General features: G+C 44.5%; 1 protein-coding gene across 1 annotated transcript in view; it reads right to left on the bottom strand.

The window, feature by feature from the left end:
- Positions 1-25,312, bottom strand: part of Patj (PATJ crumbs cell polarity complex component) — a 284,333-nt gene that overhangs the window by 140,827 nt on the left and 118,194 nt on the right. The window contains exons 23-27 of the mRNA XM_051164507.1: positions 21,182-21,253; positions 19,183-19,360; positions 16,608-16,718; positions 11,617-11,694; positions 6,882-6,981 (exon numbers count right to left, since the gene is read on the bottom strand). Of these exons, the coding sequence (XP_051020464.1) occupies positions 6,882-6,981; positions 11,617-11,694; positions 16,608-16,718; positions 19,183-19,360; positions 21,182-21,253 (539 nt within the window). The remainder of the gene's footprint in view (positions 1-6,881; positions 6,982-11,616; positions 11,695-16,607; positions 16,719-19,182; positions 19,361-21,181; positions 21,254-25,312) is intronic.

Genomic DNA, 25,312 nt, shown 5'->3' with positions numbered 1-25,312 from the left:
TGCTGTTGACTGTAGTGACATCTATTGGTGAGGCAGAGACCAACCAGAGTCCACAAAGGCCCCGACAGGCAGTTAACCAAGGAGGCTACTGGCTGCTCAAAAGACCTTTCCTCACCATGTGTTTGCTCCTCCTTAGAAACAGAGGCAAGCACGGGGTGCAGAGGCCCAGACAAAGCGAACAAGGAGGACTCAACCACTCGCCCCCAGAGTTTTGAGCCCTAATTGGTCACCAAATGACTAAAGGTCAGCCCTGAAGCTGTATTCATACAAGCAACACTAAACGGACTCAGAAGGCTATATCTGTATCTGTGCATAAACAGATGTAACAATAACAACATGAAAAGAGACCCTGAGTTTGAGAGGGTCTGAAGGGCAGCAAAAGGAGGAAGGAAGGTTATGATGTAATTACATCCTAGCCTTCAAAAGTGAAAAGAGAATGCACCGATAACTGGTTAGACCCCAGGTCAGCAGCACCCTAATGGGTCCTATAGGGACCAGACACCCCCCGGCACCCATTTGTCCAAGTTCTGCAATTTAGTGTGCCCATCCACCTCCTGGAACTTAAGAGAGTTTAGTAAGGAAGACAGATATGAATCTAACAGTCCCCTTGAAAGCTATACTATGGTAAATTTTATAAAGCAATACGTAAGGGTCACGCACTGGGCTAAGGAATCAGGTATAGCTTCCAAAGCTGACAAGAAGCGAAATCAGCAGGTTTAACAGCCTTCAAACATCTTCAGAATATCACACGAAGATGCATGTGGAGCTTTAAGGAGAACTATGACACGCACTATGCCCTCAGTAAACCCTGGCTGTTACCATGTTACTGTAACTGTGTGTACTGCCTGGTTTCCGTCAACTTGACACAAGCTAGAGTCATCAGAGGGGAGGGAGCCTCAATTGAGAAAACGCCTCCCTAAGATCTGGCTGGAAGAGGCCCCAGCCCATTGCGGGTGATACTACCCTTGGGAAGTGGCCATCAGGCTGAGCAAGCCACGGGGCCCAGCCAGTCAGCAGCACCCCTCCACGGCCTCTGCCTCAGCATCTACTTCCTAGTACACACCCTGCATAAGCTCCTGACCTCGCTGCTTTTGATGATGAACTGTTATATAGAACCGTGAGCAAAACAAACCCTTTCCGCCCCAAGTTCCCTTGGTCGTGCGTTCCATCACAGCAACAGGGACCCTCGCTGAGACCCTGTGGGATGAAGGATGTAGCTGGAAATGCAGCCGCATTGCTTGTCGTGAAGGGGAAACAATAAACAACGCAAGTTTCAGGTTGGGAAGGGGAGATGGGAGATAGTTAGGGCTTAAACTGAAACTGAGAACAGAAACTAAGAGGTCAGCCTCGGGCAGGACTGAACATTTCATTTTGTTGAAAGGATTTAAAGGGCTGGTGGGAAAAATTCAGGACATCTTTCTCACAGCCGAATGCAAATCTGAGTGGGAGACAGAGAAACGAAGGCCTCACTGTAGAATAAGTGAGGTCCCCAAGCCCTTGCTGATTCTAAAACCCTACCAAAACATGGTTTTCAACTTTGGTGTGCAAGGCTATTCCACATGGTTCTAGTGTCCTGTCTGCTGCTGTGACAAACATCATTGCAAAAAGCAACTTAGAGGAAACAAATTATTGAGCTTTTACTTCCAGGTCACAGTCCTTCATTGAGGGAACTTGGAGCAGGAGCCAAGCAGGAATGTTGAAACAGAAACAATGGGCAAATGCAGCTTGCTGACTCACTTGCAAGACTCACCTTTAGCTAACTTTATTACACAGCCCTTGTACGTCAGTGACTATTAAGACGATGCCCCCCCCCCCCCCCCGCCACCAGACATGCTCACAGGCCAGTCTCACTGGGGCAGTCCCTCAACTGAGACTCCCTTCTCAGTGGCTCTAGATTGTTTCAAGTTGATAGCTAAAGTTAACCCAACAGTTTCACATTATCAGTGCATGCCACAGGAGAATGCTGCAACCTCTGATGGTAGCAGTCCTGTGGGTAGCTAAGCGCCAATGAGGTACTGTGGGGCCAGGAAAGCTGTGCAACCTGGGAGCCAGTCTGAAGTAAGAGTGAGGTCGAGATGTGTCCAAACCCCAAAAATCTTGTTCTAAGACCCACAGGAGTAAGACTGCTTCCTCCCTGCTCTAGGCCTGTGTGTCTGTGCACACAGCTTTCCGGCCCTCATCTCTTCCACTCTTGAGGTGATCGCCTACCTGGTGGCAAGGTTTCAGGTTAAACTTCCTCACTCCTTATAAGGGCATGTCCAGCAAGCACCTGGAATTCCTTTTCATGTAAATGAAGCATTCCCAGCATCTGGGGGGGGGCCAGCAGATGAAGTATACTCACCCCTAAAGCCTCTTGCTACCCACCCCAAGGTTTATATAGCCCTTGCTACCCACCCCCAAGGTTTATATAGCCCTTGCTACCCACCCCAAGGTTTATATAGCCCTTGCTACCCACCCCAAGGTTTATATAGCCCTTGCTACCCACCTCCAAGGTTTATATAGCCCTTGCTACCCACCCCCAAGGTTTATATAGCCCTTGCTACCCTCTCTCATTCCAGCCTGGCTAACTCACCCACGCAGTGCAGCCCGGTGCACCACGGTGCCTGGATACCCCAAGGAGAAAAGCAGCACAGTGTATGCCTGAGTTGCTCCTTACTTCTTGTTTCATAAATTTTAATTAAAATCCAAGCAACTTTGATTAATTTACAATTACAAGATAATTTACAACTGGTCTTCAGAATGCCATAAAATAGTTCAATAAGGCAAGACAAGGCATCTAAAATCCAAGGCCTCACATACCCGCAGTGGGTACTGGCTGTGGTATTTAATTCCCCCAAAAGTGTGAGCAATACTTACTTAGGCTGTGTTAGTAAGCACCCTTTCTCTTTGTCCTTATCAATCACTTGGTGCTACATTCGGCGGCTGCCTATGTCTTTAGCACCCTCACATCTTCAGTAGCCTGTCACAGCTAACCTCTGAGCTGAATGACAGAAGCCTCCCAGAAACTGTGTTAGAATCTCATGGAAGTGTCTTCTGGAAACTGCCTTGCTGGGTCACCAGGCAGAGCTATCCCCAGATCAATTTTTTGCCCTTTGTTTTTGTTTTTTGAGACAGGATTTTTCTATGTAGCCCTGGTTGTCCTGGAACTCACTTTGTAGAACAGGCTGGCCTCGAACTCGGAGATCCACATGCCTCTGCCTGCCCAGTGCTGGGACTAAAGGCGTGTGCCACCACACCCGGCTCACCCCCAGATCAATTTTTAAAGATAAATTTTCAGTTACGTATATGTGTGGATACATGTACGCGTGCAGGTGCTCATGGAGACCAGAGGCATTGAATGCCCCAGAAGCTGCCCAACATGGGTGCTGGAAAGCAAGCTAGGCCCACTGCAGGAGCAGTGTGCACACTTAACCGCCTCTTTAGTCCTCACATTATGCTTAAGTAAATATCGTCAGCTCTCAGGACACTACCATCCCCATCAACAGTTTCCATTAGGTGGTTCTTAGGGCAGAAGAAGTAGAATCACCTGAGAATTGTTTAGAAATGTAATTTGTAGGTCCTCCTTCATCTAAAGACCCCAAGTCTGGGAGCAGAACTGTCAGTCAATGCTTGTCAATCTTCACAAGTGTTTCTGATGAACTCTAAATTTTGAAAGCTGTAAGTCTAGATTAGTACTTCCCATAACATAGGTCATGAAATAAACTCATTTTCAACCAGTGCTTAAACACCAAAGACGGGACAGAAAAAGAACAAAATTCGTCACAGTGTAAAAGTAGCATTTGGGCAACATGTGCCTCAAATACACGTGCATATTTCTACACATGCATCTGCACGGTTGTTATGATTTAGGCTTTACATGTCCCTCAAAGCCCATTTGTTAGCACTTGAGAGATGGCTCAGTGGTTAAAAGCGCTTGCTGCTCTTGCAGAGGACCCATGTTCAAATCCCAGCAACCACAGGCTGCTTCATTAACATTCACAATGCCATTTCTAGAGGATCTGACACCCTTTTCTGAATTCTCTGGGCACTAGACATGCATATGGTACAGAAATACATACACTCATACACATAAAATTAGATAAATAAATCTAAGAAACAAAAGTCCCACTGTTAAAGGTATGGCAGGTGGTCAGGAGGCTCTCTACACCCCAGGTGGGATCTAAAGTCAGGTGTTGAGGGTGAGCATAAAGGGACACTGGGACCCAGGATTTCCTCTCTCTTACCCGATATTCAAGCCTCGCATTTCCACACTGTCCTCCCCTCTCCCATCCTCTGGGATCTGAACAGCTTTTAAGTCAAATGACTCTAACTGACATATTACACAGACACAGGCTCAGATCCACAGGGCGAAGTGATCTGATCGGAAACGTTTGCAGCTGAATGAAAAGAAACTTTTCCACATAAAAGCTGATTTCCTTGGAGCTTTCTCACAAGATGGGCAGCTAACGCTGTTGCAGGGCGTGGTCGCAGTGTTTTTCATCTATCAGAAGACAGCGTGAGCCAGATGGTTACACTCTTAGTTCCTTAGTCACGAGGATGATATGTCAGTCTCTGAACCATGCTACCAAACGTGGTGCCACAGAATGCATTGATTTTTTCTCATACTACCGTTTGCATTTTATTTTATATTTAATTTTTATTTCCACTATATTTTATTCAGTGCTAATCACTACTAAAACAGCTGATTGTTTACCACCCTTCTCCTTCATTAGAATAGTAGCTAGGAGAGGAACATTCCCAGTCACTTTCCCAGACACCTCAATAGTACACATGCATCCGTGACACCCCGTCACTAACCCTAACCTATACCAACTCCAGAGCTAACAACTAGCAAAACCCTCTAGCGGGCTCTGCAGCCATGTGCATCTCATGGCTGTGATCTTTCTTATCCACCAGCACTGCCAACAAGTGAATCTGAGCCTTCTAGTTGTAGCCACAGGCCTTGGAAGAGTTACGGAATATATTTTGCAAAATACAAATTGAGATAAACAGTAGCCCGACTGACTTTTAGTTTAGGCCAGATGAGCAAAATATTAAATTAGTAAGAGTTACAGAACGAAGAAATCCCATGAGATCTATTCTAAAGGAAGTGCCCGAGGCCGGAGGCTTTGGCTGCCGGTGTGCTGTCAGAGCTACGCAGCATTTCTGGGGGTTTACAGGGAAATCAATGATGAGCAGGAGTAAACACCGAGAATGAAAAACATCACAGACAAAAGAAATGGAGAGAAGATTCTTAGACACAGAGAAACGGATTTTCTGGAGAAACCATGAAATAAAAATTTCTGTAGTTAAGAGAAATTACCAGTTTCTCCTGTCCTCACTCATATGTGCATGTGAGCGTGTGCACACATGACCTGGGGAGATGCTGCTGTTTCCCAAATCTTATGGCATGAAAATGCTGTGAGCATTAAGTCCACACCATCTTGTGCCTTTGTCTGCACTGTGAGACATTTTAAACAGCAGCGAGGCTCTGCACAGTGCTAGGGTGGAAAGCCCATTGCTTCCACTTATTGACTGTGTGACTTCAGGCGCATTCCTTGACTTCTCTGAGCCCCAGTTTCTCTGCCCATATGAAGCAGAGTCCTGTAGGACATCCAGTCTCTTAGAGACAAGTGAATTGAGCCACAAGTAGACTAGAATTGGCATTGTAATCAGCTGCCTTAACAGCTGCATGAGAGCAAGACTGAGCTCATCCCCATCAGCACTGGGAGGGGAGGCTGATCTGGCACCACAGAACTGTGTCCGTTTGCCACCACTGCCACCCATGCCGGTGACTCCACCACAGAAAAGGAGCTGTCTACTCATTTTACAGTTGATAACATTTATACACAGCATATTGCACTCAATCAAGCTTTGTTAACTAGCGAACATGGAGCAAGCAAAGGGCCGCAGAGTATACATCAAGCGTTCATAAAGTCAACTTGACTATCAGTTATATTTTTATATTCATTTCTATTTATTCCTGTTTATAAAATAAATAAGGTGAACTTAATAATCACGACCAGCAACAAGAACAGCAAAGCTTTGGAGACGTGGCGTGTTAAAACCTGTGACTTCACTCGGTCCTCACTATTAGTGGCCACACTCTGAAGGGAAGAGGCCACACTTAGGTCCATATTCTAAAAAAGGGCTGAGCCCACTTCTAACTTTTAATTTTTATATCAAAATAGTTTTTCTATATTGTAGTAAGAAAAATTCTCTTAAAGGAAGATGCATTTACATATACATTTCAAAGGACACAAAATTCATTCTTGAAAATGCCCATCAATAGCTTTTTTGTAGGTTTACAATTGCGCAGCACTGTCACTATTTACTTTCCAAACCATTTCCATACACCACTGAAGAAATTAGACAAACAGCCACCAGGCTTAATTGTACATGCTGTACGTGCAAAAAGAATGTGGCTTCTTCACGTACCACCTCTAGCTCACCTCTGTCCACATGCATAGTTGATTCAAGCATTGCAAAATAAAATCGTGGAACAGATACCCAAGACGTCCACACGACACGCCGCATGCCCGTGCTAACGCGCCAGCAGCATCGGCTCTCCTAAAGGTGAGTATCCAGAACTGACCCCGATGCCCAGTCACACCGCTAGGGTTACAGCCCCGACTCTCAGGGCTTAGCAGTTTTGTTTCACAACCAATAAGTAAAATTACAGCATCACACAACATAACTTTCTTAAGCATCCTTTGTCAATTTCAAATAGAAAAGCCTAGGAAATAAAAGCCACAGGAGTTTCGAAGATTAAAAACTTTATTTTTAGCACACGTTCACGCACATTTTTGAAGGCCTACAGCCCCATATTGTGATTCACAATAGTCACGGCAGCGTAATTTAATAAATTCTGCATCTACCCTAAATAATGCAAAGGAACTCACTGTCGGTCAGGGCACATTCTTCCTCGCTTTCCTCACTGTCAGCAGGTGGAGCTCTGTAAGGAGGAGGGAGCTTCATCGGCGGTGGAGCTGTTCCATATCTCTGAAGGTGCAAAAGCCAGGAAAAGAGTTACTTATGCTTATGCAATCCTCTTCAGTGGAAAAAAAAAGGCAATCTGAAAATAAGTCGGTTGCAGGTAATTTTAACCATAGCACAATGACCGTAAAAAAAAAAAAAAAAAAAAAAAAAAAAGTAATTTATTTCCTCCAGTTCCTGTTATTTTATTATCATAATTTTATATATAAATATAGCAATGACTCAAATAGAATTCAAAGAGCACAGCCCTTTTAGAAGAACACGCCTCTTCCCCCATGAGAAAGGAAACCCTGTACACCCCTCTGTACCATCACACTCAACCCTCTGCAGTAGAAACAAAATAATTCATGGATTTTAAAGTTAAGCATAAAGGTGACACAGCCCCATATACCAAAATTATAATTATTCAGGTTTTTTAAGTTACAGAATTACATATTATCCTTTAAAAGTAAATGAAATATCAGATTTTATAAATGGATGTGTTCCTCTATGGTTTGTAGTTAACACACATTTAGTGTTAGAGATGGGCAGTGGTTATAAAGAATACTCTGAATTTGTATAGCAAATGACATAGTCACAATACGCGAGCCCCAAAGATAATTAAGGTGAAACAAAATTTCATTGTTAAATTACCTTCACAGAATGAAGACACATTCTTGAGCATGAGAAAAAAATGAAACATGCCAAACTTTACAGAGCTGCCAGCTGCTGCAGGTAGGAGCTAAGATGCTCAAGCCCCTCACAAACTCCCAGACGGCTAGATAGGATCTGCCTTCCTACAGGACTTCAGGAAAGTGCATTCAATTATGCTTTATCCAACAAAAGCACTAATGCAAGGTATAATACCTCTGCTGAGTGGACACTGGGCCATTAGAGACGAGCCACGCAGTGAAGTCCTCCAGGAAGCTGACACTCTCTAGGGTTCATAAAGGACCACACACTGCACTTCTTGAATACACTGTCTAATGAAATCAGTGATTACATATGTGTGGGCAATACAAAATATTAGGATGCAAGAGTGTTGAATAGAAGTTAAACGTGAAACATTAATTAAGAAACAGGCCAGAATATGACAGTTGTATTCTTTAAGTTGAAAAAAGGTGAGTAAAATGAAACAACAACAACAATAACAACAAAACAAATGACCATACCTTGCCACCCCACCCCCCAAACCCCTTCTTCTCTGAGAACCAGGCTCTTCAGTGTCAAAGATGATCCTTCAAACAAGGACACTGGCTGAAAGTCTTACTGAGAGCTAAGAATTCCAGCTAATTCAATTATATTCTGTCAACACTCTTGAGAGAACACAGGGTAAGTATGTCCCAATCCAGGGGGGCCTGGGACCCACCATCTTTCTGCATTGCTTGTGGCTTAAGGTGTGCACCATGCACACCCCCGGCCATAACTTGCAGGATTAAGGTGTGTACCATGCACACCCCGGGCACCTTCCTGCTCACACTAAAGAAGGGCGTGCACATGGCCAAACCTTCCAGGCATGGATAAAGCTCCCAGTGCTGGAGTACGCCACAGATGACATCATCAAGCGTGACAGGGAACAAGTCACACTGAGTGGCAGCCTCAGCTTTAGTCCCAAGCACATGATGGCCTCCCTCCATATTTGCTGGGTGTCTGCTGCTGCCTGAAAGACGACAGTGAGGCAAGCAATTCTTTTTGTTTGCTTTTTGGAGATATAGTCTAATGTGATGTACAGCCCAGGCTAGCCTCTAATTCTATTTGTGGCCAGAATGACCCTGAACTCCATCTCCCACATTCTGGGATTCCAGGTGTGTCCTACACTAATGACTGTGTGGGATTCTCCCTCGCCAGCAGCGTGCAGTGATGGTGTGTGGGTGAATACAGCTTTCTTGTCTTGTGAGACGTGAACTAATTTTATATCTAAATTTGAGCCTTAACTCCTTGCTTCTCTTCTAATCCCTGAGCCAGGCTTACCAACTCTTGCTGTTCTTAATAGTGAGTTAAGTAAACACTCAGCACCTGCACACTTTTCACAGTTTTATCACTACTGTTTTTATTACTTTTTCTTAAATTATACACTGGCAAGTTTGGAAGTGCCAGTGAGACGCTCAAGGAGATCCACCTTCACTAATTAAACAGACACCTCAGATATGCACCAATCTGTGAGCTGTTTAAACTCATTTACACGACGCAGTTCTGAGGGAGACAGAACTCTGCCACATTTTCCTACCTTTCTGTGGCTTATTTCCAGGCGTGTTTGTGGTCTGAGTCTGGTGCTCACTTGGGCTGTAACTTAACAGCAATAAAAATGAATGTTTGGTGTTATGTCCGCCACTGGGTGGCGCTCAACAGAACAACAAGCCCCTCCGTGCTCCATGGGGATCTACTGGTTGAGGAGTTAAGAGAGAGTATGCTCCTCCTGCCTCTGCTTCCTGTGCCGTGTAAAATGATCCATGTTGGGCACATTGAGTTCTTTAAATGAGTTTTTTAGGTTCTAGAGCTGTGGAGCACATAGATACCAGATTTATAAATTGTTCATGGTTATTCTACATTTCTAGAAAGTTCTTAGCATCAAGGTGGGATGATGGTCCCATAGAATGTTTCTTGTGCTTTGTACAGATTTGTTAAAATGTGAACATTTTCTAACTGCTTTGTGTAGTAGAAACCAATATTTTTCAGGATGCTGTACTTCATTCTTGTAAGGATTTTTTTCTTTATTGTCACAGTCATAATGCTGAGATTTACATGTAAGTTGTCCATGGTGCAGAAAACAGGCTACCTTACCAGACGCTCCCTAACATGTACAGTTAACTGTGGCGCTTACCTACTGTTGCAAGCCATTTGGTTTTTTGTTGTTGTTGTTGTTGTTGTTGTTGTTGCTGTTTTGTTTTTCATTGTACATAGACACATTGTCTGTTTAAGAGGCTGCTGGAATTACAGAGAATGCAGCCAAACGGTAATAAACAGTGACAGTTAAAATGTAAAAAAGAAAAAGAGAGAGAGGGTGTGTGTGTGTGCCTATTAGCATCCTGTTTGACCTCGTGCTAGAACATGCTTTGGTCCTAAAGAAACACTTCTCTGACTGTTTGCATGTCTGCCTGCAAGGGACGCAAGGTTACACGGCTAGGACAGCAGCTAAACACTACCTGCCTTTCAAGGGAAGTTCTTACTGCTTATCCTGAATGTGACATACTTTCCCATCTTCTGGGTTTTTTTGTTTTGTTTTGTTTTTTATAAACTTTAACAGTCCTTAAAGCGAAAAAGTTTTCTCATGAACTTAAAAATTAGTGTTATTTAAACTTAATATTTACTTTCCAGAAAATATTGAAACTGAACATACTATTTTGAGTATGCTGGTTTTGTGATAATTAAAAAAAAATTCCTTCTTCAAAAAAATGACTATCTCAGAAACTTTAAAAGAATCTAATCATTTTCATGTGTTTGTGGAGGGGGAGACTGAGGCAGGCGGTATGTGCACGTGAGTTCAGGAGCCCATGGAGGCCGACAGGCTCGGATCCTTCAGAAGCTCGAGTTACGGGCAGCTGGGATCTGAACTCACGTCTCCTGCAGTCGCTCTGCATCCTCCATAGCCCTGAGATCCAGGGCAGGCTTGTCATCTCGGCACTTGGGAGATGGAGGCAGGAGCCTCAGGACACCCTGCACTAGATAAGTGAGTGTAAAGACAGCCTGGACTACACAGACCCTCTCAGAAAAACAAGAGCAAGTAAACAAACAAAAACAAAAATTAAATACAAATCAAGACTCACATAGTCAACGTGACTTGATAATTTTCTCAACAAATGCCAAAACAATAATATTATACAAAGAACAGTCTAACTATAACCAAAAAAAGTCAAAAAGTAATAAAGTCTCGACCACAAAATGTAGTATTTCTAGGAGCAAATAATAGGTTTCTACTTTCTGAATTGTGAACATTAATGAACAGAAATAATTTCTAAATTTACATAGACTCTAAATTTATATAGAAATAAATGAACATAACCACGCAAGACTTTAGAGAAAGAAAAAAACAAACAAACAAACAAAAAAACCCACTCTACCAGAACACAGGACTGATTGCCAGGCATCAGTAACTGAGGAGCAGAGCATGCTGGGATAGACGACAAGCTGATAAGAGCAAGGTCAGCAACCAGTCTCCCTCCACAACTCCAGCCAGGACAGGCTTGTACTGTAAACTCTATTTTACTCAGTAAGTTCTATTTTACAATAATGTGCCAATTTCTTTGATGGGGTAAAAACTGAAGAAGCATCCTATCTGATATCATACCCTAAGATAATTTTTAGGTCAATAAATTCTATCAGAATAGATGCAGGAAAACAAAATGGGTGATTAATTCTGACTGATGAAAATAATTTTTCCTGAGTAGAGGAAAATTTTGATGTAGATCTTCCTAGAGAAAAGCAACATGTAAATGATAAACTTCCAGTTGTGACCAGCATGCTCTGGGAATGGTCACCCAGCTGGAACAAACAGGAAATAGTGACAGATGTCCTTGGTTGACTGTGCTTCACAGGCCACCAAGCCTATGCTGCACATGGTTCCTGCTTCATGTTGTCAAGAACCAGGCTCACGTACAGCAGAAAGCCAGAGCTCACCTCAGCAGGCTCACCTCCCACTGCAACCCCAGCGCCGGCTCGGCTTACCTTCACTTGCCTTTCTTGAGCGCCTTGGTCTTGGTTTTTGGCAGGGGCTTTGCCTTTGTTCTGCACACTTGAGATGACCTACCAGCACCAAAGAGACGGGGAGAAGTAAGGAAAGTGGAGTAAGTTCACATGTCTTTTTCTGAACTTGCTGTGATGGTGCACAGCCACAATCCTAGCCCTTGGGAAACTGAGGCAGGAGGATCCTAAAGCCTGAAAAGTGACTCAAGGCCAGCTTGGGTGACACAGTGAGTGTCTCACAAGAAAACAAGGTGAGCACCTTTAATCCAGCATGTCAAAGACGGATGCATGAGGGCTATGTGAGTTTGAGGCCAATCTGGTCTACACAGCAAGGTCCAGGCCAACCAGGGCTATATACTGAGTCCATGTCTGGGGAGAGAGGGAGGGAGGGAGGAAGGGAGAGAAAAGCATCCCACTCCCCACTCTCCCGTCTCCCCACTTTCTTGATTTTCTTTTAGTATGGTGTTGGTAACTTTTCTCACTCTGCAGCTCAGGTAGGTCCAGCACCTGCTATGTAGTCTAGGCTAGCCTCAAACTCACCATCTTCCAGTTCAGGGTCACAGGTGAGTGCCATGGAGGCGGGTGCCATGCAACTCATTCCTTTCTGTTTGTTAGTCTGTTCCAGAGTTCATGCTGGGCGTGGCAGTGAGCAAGCTGCAGCCCTTGGTTTTGTGGTTGTAGACAGTAAGGACTTAATGTGCCTGTTGACTTAATCTCAAGGTAAATGTATGAGAAATTCAATGCAGGCAGTCAGTAAAAGTAAATGAAGTGAAGAAAGTATGCGCTTAAAACCATGTATGTCACAGGAACAAAGACATTTAAGATTTGTATGTAAGGTGACCACGGTCATTGAAATATCTCCTTGTGCAAAGGAGGTTTCAGTGGTGACCTCAGTTAGATGCTAGGAGACAGGAGCCTTCATTTATTTGACTTCTGAACTCCCAGCTGAAATCTGTTATTTAGCATACTTCATAGACAATAATTAGCTCACTATCACTGTTGGCAGATGGATAAATGGCAAATTTATTTCTTCTATCCAATGGGAAATGGAGTTGAATGCTATTTTTTTGTAATTTCTGTGGTTAGCAGACTAGTTTGATACACAGATGCATTCAGTAAGTATTTATTTATAAGTAAAAGAAGTTCAAGTTTATGATTTTAACTTGCTTTCCCTTGCTCTCTCCCTCCCGCCCCCTCTCTGTCCTTCTTCCTTCCGTTGTCTGAGGGTTTCGCCTAGTCACTGCACGCATGCCTCGTCTCCGTGGAGGTCAGAAGAGGGCATCAAACGCCCTGGAATCACAGTTATAGGCAGCTGTGATCCACAGGACAGGTCCTGGGGTCCTCTACAAGATCAGCCAGTGCTCTTAACCAGTGGGACATCTCTCCAGCTCCTTGAAGTTCATGTTTATAAAACACTACATTAATTCTTACTGATGCTGACAGCACAGATTTCTCATTTTGATTGGCTTATGGCTTTTGAGACCAGAACTCACACATTACTCCACCACTACTTAGAATTTGGGGTAGTCCAGGCTAACCTGCAGTGTGTCTGTGAGCCACCATGTTCAATGAAAGGTACAGCCAGGAGCTGGCTTGTCCTCCTGGCTCTCTCTCTGCAGCAGTTGTCTTTGGCATGTGACTGCTATTTCTCAAATAATGTCCCTTTGTAATGTTATTTATGCAGCATCTTAGAGAAATATGGTCTTTTGAGCCATGATTTTTCCAGTCCTACATCCTGAATCCAGAGGTTTGCCATGTTAGGCTCTCTACTGCTGTGCTGTACCGCTGACCACTCGTGATCGGGCTCAGACTCCTCAATCAGCTAACACAAATAATTATGGCATAAAACCTGATGGCTGACATGAAGGTAGGAAAAAAAATTTTTTTTTCAGAAAATTAAAAGAAGTGCCTGTCTAGTGAACATTAAAAACAAGACAAAACCATCCACTTTGATCTAAATGCAATTTAAGATAAAATTTTATTCACTTTTACTATATTAAGTAAATGAATTCAGAAGTCATAAGGGCTGAGAAATGCTTTGCTTCAATAAAAACGACTGCACTAAGTTCTTTAAAAGGTTTATTTGTGTGTGTGCATGTGTGTGCGTGCGTGCGTGCGTGCGTGCGTGCGTGTGTGTGTGTCTTTAAAAGCTAAAAGATGGTGTCAGATCCCCTGGAGCTGGTATCACACGCTGTTCTGAGCTGCCAACCATGGGTATTAGGAAGCAAACTTGGGTCCCGGGAAGAGCAGCACATGCTCTGCCCTGAGCTATCTCTTGGCTCTGGCAATAACTCACCTGTCAGTCAGATTCCCTGTGAGCACTGGCTCTGTACTTCCGCCTTACTCAACATACACTTAACAACCTGCTTACAAGATGACAGCCTACAGGCAAGTGATTCTTCTCAAAACCCAAAACCAAAACAACCCGGGGTCGGCTTCCTGCCATGACAAAACAAGGCAGAGAGATAAAAGGCAGGCAGGCGCTGAGAGCTGTGCAGCGTCCGTTGCCTCACATGATGTCCCCGTTCTGAGGAGCAAACACATCCGTCTGTATATACTAGCCACCGGCAATGCTCAGAAGGTACAACGCTCACCAAAAGCATTACCTCTTACAGGAAAATAGAAGGCCATGTGTTCATGTAACAGTGAAAAGTAAATTCATGCGATGAATATGAAAAATGCACACGTAGGAAAAGAAGGGCACCAGTGTAAAGCCGTGTGACAAGGAAGCACAGCCAGGATGCTGGACAGAAAGAAACAGCGCATCACACTGCTCCTGGGGGAGTTAGACGGGTGTAGCACAGAGATGTGTTTACTGAGTGCTTGGAGAACAGTGAAGTTCAAATTTAATTCCTAGTGGTGTTTAAGGGATGGCTGAGGAGATTTTACAATTTCAAAAGGGTTGTTTTGTTGTTAGAAGTAGGGGTGGGGTATAAAAATACACACAATGCTACCACCGAAAGCAGTTACGCTATTATACGGAAAATATTTCCTCGGCATAGAAGTTCCCGAAGGGAAGTGCAGAGTGAACACAGGGTCTGCTCACAAATGAACGCCTGCTAAGTAAGGTGAGTGCTGTAAACACCCGAGACTCGGAAGTCCAGGAGGGGGTGTGTCTGTGCCGGTCCTGGTGTGGCCACGAGAGCTGTCGTGTGGCTGACAAGGACAAGGATGATTTTCCAGCATGAAAACACTGCCACACATTAGTCCTTTGAGGGACACAGCATTAGGAAATGATTTCTTTTTAGGGTTTTGAAGAAAGCTCAAAATTTAACATGAACTGTGAAAATGTCTAAGACAGCTGGGCAAGATGGCCTACACTTGTAATCCTAGCTCCGTGGGAGGCAGTAGGCTCAGGAACTGGAACCCAGCATGGACATCTGTGTAAGTCTTTGTTTCACATAAAAATTAGGGGCTAAAGATGGAAGGGGTGGTTAGGTTGCTTGCCTAGCATGTGAGAGACTCTGGGTTTGATCCCTAGCACTTGGAATTAATTTAATAAAATTAAATCTGGAAGCGGGGGAGGGTAGCTCAGGAGTACAGTGCCTGTCATGCACGAAGCCCATTGTTCGATGGCTAGTACTGCAAACTGTAGGAAGTGATGAAACCTCAAGGGCATTGTCTGCATCTGGCACCTTCCATCCTGAGGACTTGTGGCAAGAATTAATCCGAACCCCTTTAGCAAAGGTACGAAACTTGATTTGTCATTGGCTTGGGAGTTACTCTGGGCTGAGCCAGGTTAAAAACGGAACAAGTCAGCCTGGTGACTAACCACTGGTAAGCACATACTCAGGGATGGAGGCCAGAGGCCACAGTTTGGCATCCTGCTCTGCTCCCTGGACCAAGTGACATGGGCATGGGAAGATGCTGAGGCAATGCTCCTGTTTTTACAGCTGGGCTTATGTTGTCCATGAAAAGCCTTGTATCTCAGCTCACTAGCCACAGCTCTAGAGGCTCGACATTTTCAGTTGAATCTATAACCATTCAAATGTTCTAAATAATTTTCAGCAGGGCACTTAAGGTGAGCTGCATAACGCAAATCCTGGGTGACTCATTTTCACTCACAATAGTTCCTTAGGATGTGTCATTTGGCAAAGAACAGTCTGGCCAAATTTCCTATGGAATGCAATTGTAGAAATAAAAGCATAGCCACAACTACATTCCCCATATTACAAGATGTGGTAGTTTAAAAACTGGACTCCAACGAGCTTAACTGAACCTCAAAACATATGAGAAGAGAGGATGTGTGCAGCTCACCCTCTCAGTTAGTCTCACTGGGGAGAGCAACACACTGAGAATGGAAGGCACAGTGCTGGAGCACGGCTGCACAGCGGAGCTTCCCGCTGTGGCCAGTGCTGGGGCCCCGTGCAGAAAGTGCTCTTCTGTGTGTAAAGCATCCCATCAGAGCCGGGGTGCTGGGGCAGCCAGCGATCCACTCAAGTCTTATCTTCTGTATTCCCTGAAGGTCTACAAGGGATACTGTTAACAATGTGCTCCTACTGTTCGGAAGTACAGACCGCTCCCGTTTCTGGGACTCACGACTATGGAGATTTACACAGCCTGTCACACACCAGCACAGCACTGACAAGGTATCTGTGTTTACAAGAGTCAAGCATGCACAGCATCAGATGGCTTCTCTACAAGGCTTTTATACCTGACTCTATTTATTGTCACACAAGTGAAGTGGTGTGTCACTGTGTTAGCTGAACTGGAAAGCAGGCAAGAAGGGACAAAAAACAGGACCCTGTGACCCTTAGGCTTGTTTAAACCAACGTACAGGGTCCTGACTCAACTTAGGCCAGCATATCAAAATTTGGTGTAAAAACAGAAATCGACAGAAAAAGCTAAATCTGTGTGAAGCTAATACATTTCCTACTAGTAAACCAAGCAGCGGCAACGCTGTGGGGATACTGGGAGACAGAGGTGAGTGGGGTGAACAGAACAATCCTGTTGAGTTAGGAAGTAGACCTCACCCTTGGGGTGGATGACAGGCTCTGCACCACGAACACCACAGGGCTTCCGGCGCTCTTGATGGCCTCTACGGCTTCTGCATGGGAGGCATTCTGCAGGTCTATGCCAGACACCTGAAACACGAAGAAGGCATTCTTGTTAGAAAGGCACCAGACTGTGGGCGGGCTAGCCCAAGGCCGTGTGCGTCATCCTGGGTGTGAGAAAAGCCAGCAACTAACGCGTTTGACCGCAGCTAGGGAGTGGAAACCACCATATGAGAAATGCTCTACTGTTTCACACACACTGTGGTTAAGGAAAATAATGTTTCCACCTGGGGTAGAGGGCAAAGAGTTCAGTTGCAACAGCAGTCCCACCTTCATTATGATGACCTGAGCTGGAAGCTGGTGAGGTTCCGTCCCAGCCGAGGTCTCTCCGCAGCAGCACACGGCTACATGTAACAGAAGCACGCCATGGGGCGGGAGTGGGGAACCTTGCCAGACTTTCACTGTCTCTCCATTAAACTGAGCTACTTAAACCATCATCACAACCCAGAATCTGACTACATCTCGGTTTGTGCTAACAAAAGAAGTGTCCAAACACACGTAGGTTCTTTTATTGAGAGCACTTACAACCTTCAGGGCTCCTTGTTATGGAAACTCAGAGCCTAACTTACTAAGAGGTGCAGAGTTTCCTAAAAGCACACAACCAGGGCTTCAAGTCCAGTACAGAACAATGCCTTAGTGGCTAGGGTGGGTTTCAGTCAGCGGGGTCAGCACAGTGCTACAGGGGGATGAAGAACAGGACTGAAGGATGGATGCTGGTGCTGCCCTAACGGAGTCCACGGTGGGAGATGGGCATGGTGACGAAGGGAACTGACACGGGGAAGCAGCGGACCTCGGTTCTCCCAAGGTTAGAAGAAGGATGCAGGAACTCGCCTGCTCACATGCATGAGGACATATTTCTGAGAAAGAAAGCTTAAGGAAGTTCTTATGAATCTGAATCTTTCATGTTATTGCTTAACGATACCTATTTACAACATGCAGACAGAACTCACACTGGTTCTGAATAAAAACAAACCAAATTCTGCTTTATAGCAGGAGTCACAGGAAAAAAGGAGACAAATGATTCATCGCACTTGACGCAATGTGAGGTAAAATGTAATCTCCAAGGCCCACCATTAACCTTAAAAAACTTCAAAGGTTTATCTTATTTCTGTGTATGTGTGTACACGTGTCTCGTATGCGCCAGTGTACACGTGTCACACATGTGCCAGTACTCGCAGGGACCAGAAGAGGGTATGCGATCCCCTACAGCTAGAGCCATCAGCAGTGTGGGCAGCCTGCAGAAGGCAGTGGGAGCATATTAACCAGGCCCTGTGGAATGGGAGTCAGGGCTTTCAGCCACTTAGGCGTCTTTCTAGGCCCCAAACTCCTAATTTAGAGAAGATGAAAGCAGGTGGCCGCTCAGGGAGAGGACAAGCACATGGACACACAGCAGCCAACAGGACACAAATGAAAGCTTCAGCAGGGCGTCACTGCCGGCCTCTTAGTGTGCCACATAGACAACATCGTCTCTAGGTGGGGAATGTGGACAGACTGAGTCCTTCACTCATAGCTGGTAGGAATATAAAATGGCTCAGTCAATCCCGAGAGGAGTTTGATAGTTTTAATCAAATTTAAAAATGGACTTAGCATAAAATCCAGGCAAGTAACGCTTGCACAAATTCCAGAGAAACAAAACACTTGTTTGTGTTTGGTAATTACACACTTGGGGATGGTGACATACACCTGCAGTCTTGGCCGAAGGTGAAGGTGGGATGCACGGGAGTGTATGGCAAGCCTCCGCTGCGCACAGGCTCAAGGCCGACCTGGGCTCCATGGCCCTACAGATGACCACTGCGGTATCACCCAACAAAGCCCAATGCGTGCATCCGTTCTGATCTCAGAGAATTTTGAGTGTTTTCACAGGCATTTAATATTTAGCTGCCAGGGCTGGAGGGACCATCTCAGCAGATAGGAGCATTTGCTGCAGAGGTCCTGGGCTCAGATCCCAGCACCTACACGGCAGCTCGCAACCACCTGTAGCTCAAGTTCCCAGAGCATCTAAAGCCATTTTCTGGCCTCTGCAGTCTCCTGTACTCACAAGATACCCACACACACACGTTCATGCAGCACTCACACACATGTGTAAAGATAATGAATAAAGGATGAATCTTAAAAACAGATAAGATTTGTCTCCCCTAAAACTGAACATACATGAGCAATGGATCCGTCCCCTTCCAAGGTCAACTTCCTTCTGTAGACAAGATGCAAGCACAGAACCCGGAAGTGGCAACAGGGTCTAGGGAAGCAGCTGGCATCTGTTCTATGTACAGTGCTATGCTAAATCCTTTGGTCAGCTGGAGTTCTTGCCGTGTCATTTTACTTGCTCCCCCCTCACAAGCTAGAGATGCTCAGAGTGTGCATATGGCATACAAACTAAGGCACCACAAATGGACGTTACCGACTCAATCCAATCACACTAAACATGAAGTTTGCTTAAGTGACGCTTCCACTGACGCAAACGTTGTGAGTAAAACGTTGCTTCAACTTCACTTACCTCAAGAATTTTATCTCCAGTTTTAAGCGCATTGGTTTTCCCTGCAGGACTGTCTTCCAACACTTGTCTGATGAATATCCCTTTAAGCTCCTCCCCGTTCCTCAGGCGTTTTATAACTGTTTGTCCACCAACAATGCTGATGCCTAGAGACACGTTGGGCTCCCTAATAATCTCAACACTGTAAAAGGGACAAAGAAAATACACTCCTGAGTAAGGTAATTAAAACTGCTGTATTGTCATCGTAAGTGTTCCATGTGTGGCATAGCTGTGGCTCATGTTTTATGAAAATTTGCTAATGTACTTTAGAGATGTCATATGAAGGATGCTAGCTCCAAAATTATAAGATCCTACCGAGATCTGTGACATGTAAAAGTTTAAAATTTGAAAAGATAAATCTCTCAAATAAGAAACAATTCTTGAGATTCGAAGATGAGTTAGTTAAGACATAACATGCCTCTCTACCAAAGTACGATCAGTCCGCTCACTTATATGAACAATGCCAGCAGAGAGACACTGAGAAAATAACAAAGAGGTGAAGACTCAAGAAAGCACACATTCATTCTAACAAAGCCCCTGCTTTCCAGAGGAAACTAAACTTGTTACTGCAGCTCACAATGCACCGCCCTTCCCAGGGAGAAGGTTTGAGTGTGAGGTTCTTTGCAGAAGGTCACCGTCATCCGCTTTCAAGGTTACACGGCTTCCTTGCTTTCTGCTTCTACATCACTGTTTTTTACTTACTGATTCACTGTTACTTGAGATGGTCTCACTGTATAGCGAGGCCAGCCTTGAGTTGGAATTCTTGTTTCAGGTCCCCAAGTGCTAGGACTACAGGCATGTGCCACCACGTCACCCACATACCCATACACATACCTAAACAAATATTTGGTTTTTATGCAGTGTCACTTAAAAAACAAAAAGGAAGTATGAAATGAAATTTACTCCTATGTAAGTTTTGCTTTAACTACAGAAGCATGACCAGGCGTCAACTCAATTTTAAAATTACTCCAAAAATACATCATCAGAGTCTCTAAGACAAAACTCAGAATTGCAAAATAATGGTGGGTTGGGTGGGGGGTGGGTAACACAGCATAAAAACAGAGGGGAATACTGAAGGACTTAATAATCATAAAACCCAGGTGGCCTGGCAAGTACTTGTACAGACAATCGCATACAAGAGAAGATGAGCTGGTCTGTGAACCCAAACCAGACGCAAACAAAGTCTCGCCCGGGAGAGGAGAGAGAGAGAAGCTGGTCGGCGCGAAGCCCCAACCACCATTTCTAGACCTGTAACTGTGGAGCACCTACTGTGGTGGCACCTCACCGATAACTGACTGTGACAGGCACGATGTCCATCACTGACTGCTTCCAGAGGGACATTTCTAAGTCGCTTTCTCTAAGACAGCATCAAAGAGTTTGCTAATATTGGCTAACAGACTTTAGACAAGACAAAAGAGAATTAAAATTCAGCACAGAAAATATTACTTATTTTAAGTCTCAATTACAATGACTAAGTGCCTTGGTTAGGGTTTCTGTTGCTGACAAGACACCATGACCAAAAAGCAAGTTGAGGAGGAAAAGGGTTTTATTTTGTTTTGTTTTTTGTTTATTGTTTTTGGCTTGAACTTCCATATCCCTTTTTAATCATCGAAGAAAATCAGGACAGAAACTCAAACAGGGCAGGAACCTGGAGCAGGAGCTGATGCAGAGGCCATGGAGGGGTGCTGCTTACTGGCTTGCTCTTTATGGCTTGCTCAGCCTGCTTTCTTGTAGAGCCCAGGACCACCAGGGCAGGCTGGCACCACCCACAGTAGGCTGGGGACCCTTCCACATCCCACATCCATCACTAATTATGGAAATGCATCACAGCAAGGGTCCCCTCCTTTCAGATGACTCTAGCTTGTGGCAAGCACCCCCAAGCCTAGCCAGCACACTAAATAAGCTGCAGAACAGAGCATGGGTGGGTGTGCTTGAGCTGAGGAGGGCAGTGGCGTGCACTCACATTCTTGGTGGCCCCCAGTGGCTGAAGTTTGGTGTTTCCTCTCCTTCACCCTCCTCTCTCTCAGGTAACTCACTGTAAGGGAAACACAAGACAGTCTTATTTTTGAAAGTCCTTAGACGCATCAAAACTGCACGATCTAAAGGTAAATAATTAACCTTTAACCTTTTAAAGTACTCCCACCAATAAATAAAAGCAAACATTCACTGCTTTACTACTTGATGCAGCAACCTTTCACATGGCTCCAGGGTACCACAGAATGATTAAAAACTGGTAAACACGATGTTCTTATTCTAAAAGATTGCCTTTAATTTGCACAATCTCACATTTGCACTGGTACCAACATAGACCATTTTTTTCTGTTCTGTACAGAGTCTCACGTTGTACACCAGGTGTGAGTGACTATGCCTGGCCTAAGTATGCTTCTCAAACCTTGTGCTGATTGGCCGACCAGCTCACTGGACAGTCCAGACACCCACTGTTTTATTTTTACCTCAGCAAGATCAACTTGCTGAGCTGGATAACAAGAAACGCTGAACTGTAACTAGTGATAACTGGTTATAGAGCAACTAGTTAGAGTGCTGACTGTTTTTGCTTATGGTGTTTATCACAGCAACAGAAAGCAAAGCAGAACAAGTAGGGGTTTTAAAATTTTTAGTTTTCACTGTTTAAATTAGAAAAAAAAATCCCTTGGTATTTGTGAACGTTTTCTTTGCTTTGGTTTCTGATTTTTTAAGCTAAGGGATGTAATTTCTATAAGGATGACATAAATGGCTTCCATGGCCCATTTACGCTGTTGTTACAGGAATTACATCCCTCACCAGGACCAAAAGCAATCTGGGGAGGAAAGGGTGTATTTCTCTGGAAGCAGAGGCAGGAACTCAAGGCAGGGACTGAAACAGAGCCCTTAAGAGACTATGATGCAAAGTGGCCCTGCTGCACAGCTCAGGGTCAACTAACTTTTCTTATACAGCCAACGCCTGAAGTGGGCTTGCCCCTCTACAATAATTACCCTCAAAAAATCCCCCACAGGTACGCCCCCAGGGCAGCATCATTCCACTGTGTTCCCCTCTCCTTTGGTGACTCTAGGCTTGTGTCATGTTGACCCGTGAGGCTAACAATGACACTATTGGTTCTCACAAGCAGTAGTGAGAAAGCAAGACAGTGTCTAGCACACGAAAAGAACTGGATTTCTTTTTCTTTGATAAGGATATAACAGGAAATCGTCTATTGGAAGAGGCTCAGCACATTTTCATCACCTATTATCACTCCTCAAGGGGCCGGTGAACACACACTGTAACTTGTGACAGTTACCCGTACTCTAAGTAAGGTTCAGAAAGTCAGGAGGGCTGTACAATTGAACAAACAAATCCACGTTACCACAACAAATGGCTATACTGCCTAATCTGAATTAGAATCCAACAGCATAAGTCAGATGCCTCTATTGTACATATTGGGATGTAAATTTGCACAAATATTTCAAACACTGAGGAGACTTAAAATTATTTTTGGATTGCTTTCATCAATATTTTTAGTTACTATACTCAGTAATGGGTTTCATAGTGACACTATCACACCTCATTATACTTTGAGCTTATTTCCCTCCCTGTGAGGCTCCCTAACACTCTCTTAATGGTCACACACACACACACACACACACACACACACACTAGCTTCCAGCTGCTTTTGCTTCACTTACACACTCTTACCTTGTCCTGTGCCTTCCCCTCACTTTAGACCTCCACCTCCCTTCACGGCACTCTTCCTAGTACTGATTTCCCTCCCATCCCACGCACACAGACACACAGACATAGACACATACACAGACACAGACAGACATAGGCAGACACACAGACACAGACACAGATTCACACACAGACACATACACACAGACACACACACAGAAACATACACACAGACACATACACACACAGACACACATACACAGACACATACACACACAGACTCAGACACATACACAGACACATACACACACAGATACACACACAGACACATACACACAGATATATACACACACAGACACAGACAGACATAGGCAGACACACAGACACACAGACACAGACACAGACACACACAGACACAGACAGACATAGGCAGACACACAGACACACACAGACACACACACACAGACACATACACAGACACACACAGACACATACACAGACACACACACAGACATAGATACAGACAGACATAGGCAGACATACAGACACACAGACACAGACACATACACAGACACACACACAGACACATACACACACACAGACACACACACACAGACACATACACACACAGACACACAGACAAACACACAGACACACACACACACAAAAGTATCAATCTAAACCTAAGCTCCACATGAGAGAAAAAACATGCAACACTCATCTTTCTGAGTCTAGCTTATTTCATTTTTGGTTTTTGTTTGTTTGTTTGCTTTTGTTTTTTGGGAGGGGGTTGGGTTTTAGTTTTGGTTTTTTTGGAGACAGGGTTTCTCTGTGCAGCCTTGGATGTCCTGGACTTGCTCTGCAGACCAGGCTGGCCTGAACTCACAGAGATCCACCTGCCTCTGCCTCCTGAGTGCTGGGATTTCAGGCGTGTGCCAACCGGATGAGTCTAGCTTGTTTCTACAGCTGAACCAAATCTTGTGCATTTGTGTCACACTGTCCTGACCAGTCCTTCTCCTGCTGGACACTTAGGCTAGTTCTACTACTCAGCTGCCATGAATTGTGCAACAGTGAACACAGATGTGGAAACGTCTCTGAGGCATGCTATCTCAGAATATACAGACGTACACTAGCTCAAATTCTGACTTTTTTTTCTAGCACCTCCTTATTGATTTTCACAGTTGCTGTACTACATTAAACTCCCATCAGAGTGTACAAATGCCATTTAGCATGAGGATATCCTGGTTATTTAAAGACCACCTTTAGGAAGAACTGTGTATTATTCAGGGAGGCTCCTGGTGGAGGAAATAGTTACTTGTGAGCCTTCGGCCTGAGTCTTGCCTTGTGAGACTAGGAAACACAGTTCACAGAAACTCCCCTAACATTTGCTGAAATTTAAACACTTTCTAAATCTCTGACAGCAAACCAAAAGCCAACACTGGAATACAAGACTGATGTCTTGAGATAAAGGTCAGTTTGGAGCCTATGTGCCTGTGCCTGCACCTGCACCTGCACCTGCCTCTGTGCTCACCTGTGGAGAAGATACAGGTGGCAGAGTGCAACTTGGTTCTGTGAGGCTGGGACAGTTAAGCAATGCACACCCATGCCCACTCTTCTTTGCACAGAAGGAGATGGGCCTGACCTGTGTTTCTATCTTTCCCAGTTCGTCAGTTAACAAACTCTGGTTTAGGGAAACAGCTTCACTCCTGTCAGATCCAACTAGCAACACTAAAGCCAAAGACAAACTAAAAACCCCAAGGTGCTGACATGTCATGAAGTCTGTTCTCAACCTTTCCACTCTGAGGTACGTCTCTAGTGCAAGACTATTGCTGGCTTATCCATGTGCTTCCCTCTGCAGGCTGCCCTGCACTGCGTTTATATATTTATATGTACATGGATATAATAATATACAATAAATGTATGACTAAAATCAAATAATAAAATAAAATATAAAAATAAGTATACAAATAAAATAGATATAATAAAATATAAGCGTGTGCATGCACGTGTGTGTGTACGTGTGCATACTCCTTACCTTGGATTATCTAGGCAATATGCATTCCCGTAGCCTTTTCGCATGGGCAGGAGTCTCAACACTACCCAGTCCCTGCCATGTCCAACTTCTGACCTTTCTCTTCCATTCTCAACGGTCTGATTTTCACCCAATAGCAAAACACAGAGAAACAAAACTGCTCTGTGCTTAAAGAGCCACATAAAAATGTTTATTGTGGCCTGTTGTTGGCTTTCTGTAGCTCCTGCCCTGCTTTGCAATTCATCAGCTTTAGACTTGGTTTCCTCCCCGCTGCTCCTTCCTCTCCCCAGCCAGGCCTCGGGCACCACCTGTGGCAAGAGTTCAAAGGCCACACTCTCCTGGATGATCCTTTAAACCCAGGAGCTTCACCTATTCTTGACCATGTTCTCAATGACAGATGTCAGAAAACACCTTAAT

Source organism: Acomys russatus, chromosome 2 (genome assembly GCF_903995435.1).
Source record: "Acomys russatus chromosome 2, mAcoRus1.1, whole genome shotgun sequence".
Taxonomy (NCBI): domain Eukaryota; kingdom Metazoa; phylum Chordata; class Mammalia; order Rodentia; family Muridae; genus Acomys; species Acomys russatus.
The sequence above is the reverse complement of the archived record's forward strand: the minus strand, read 5'-3'. Positions and strand labels throughout refer to the sequence as shown.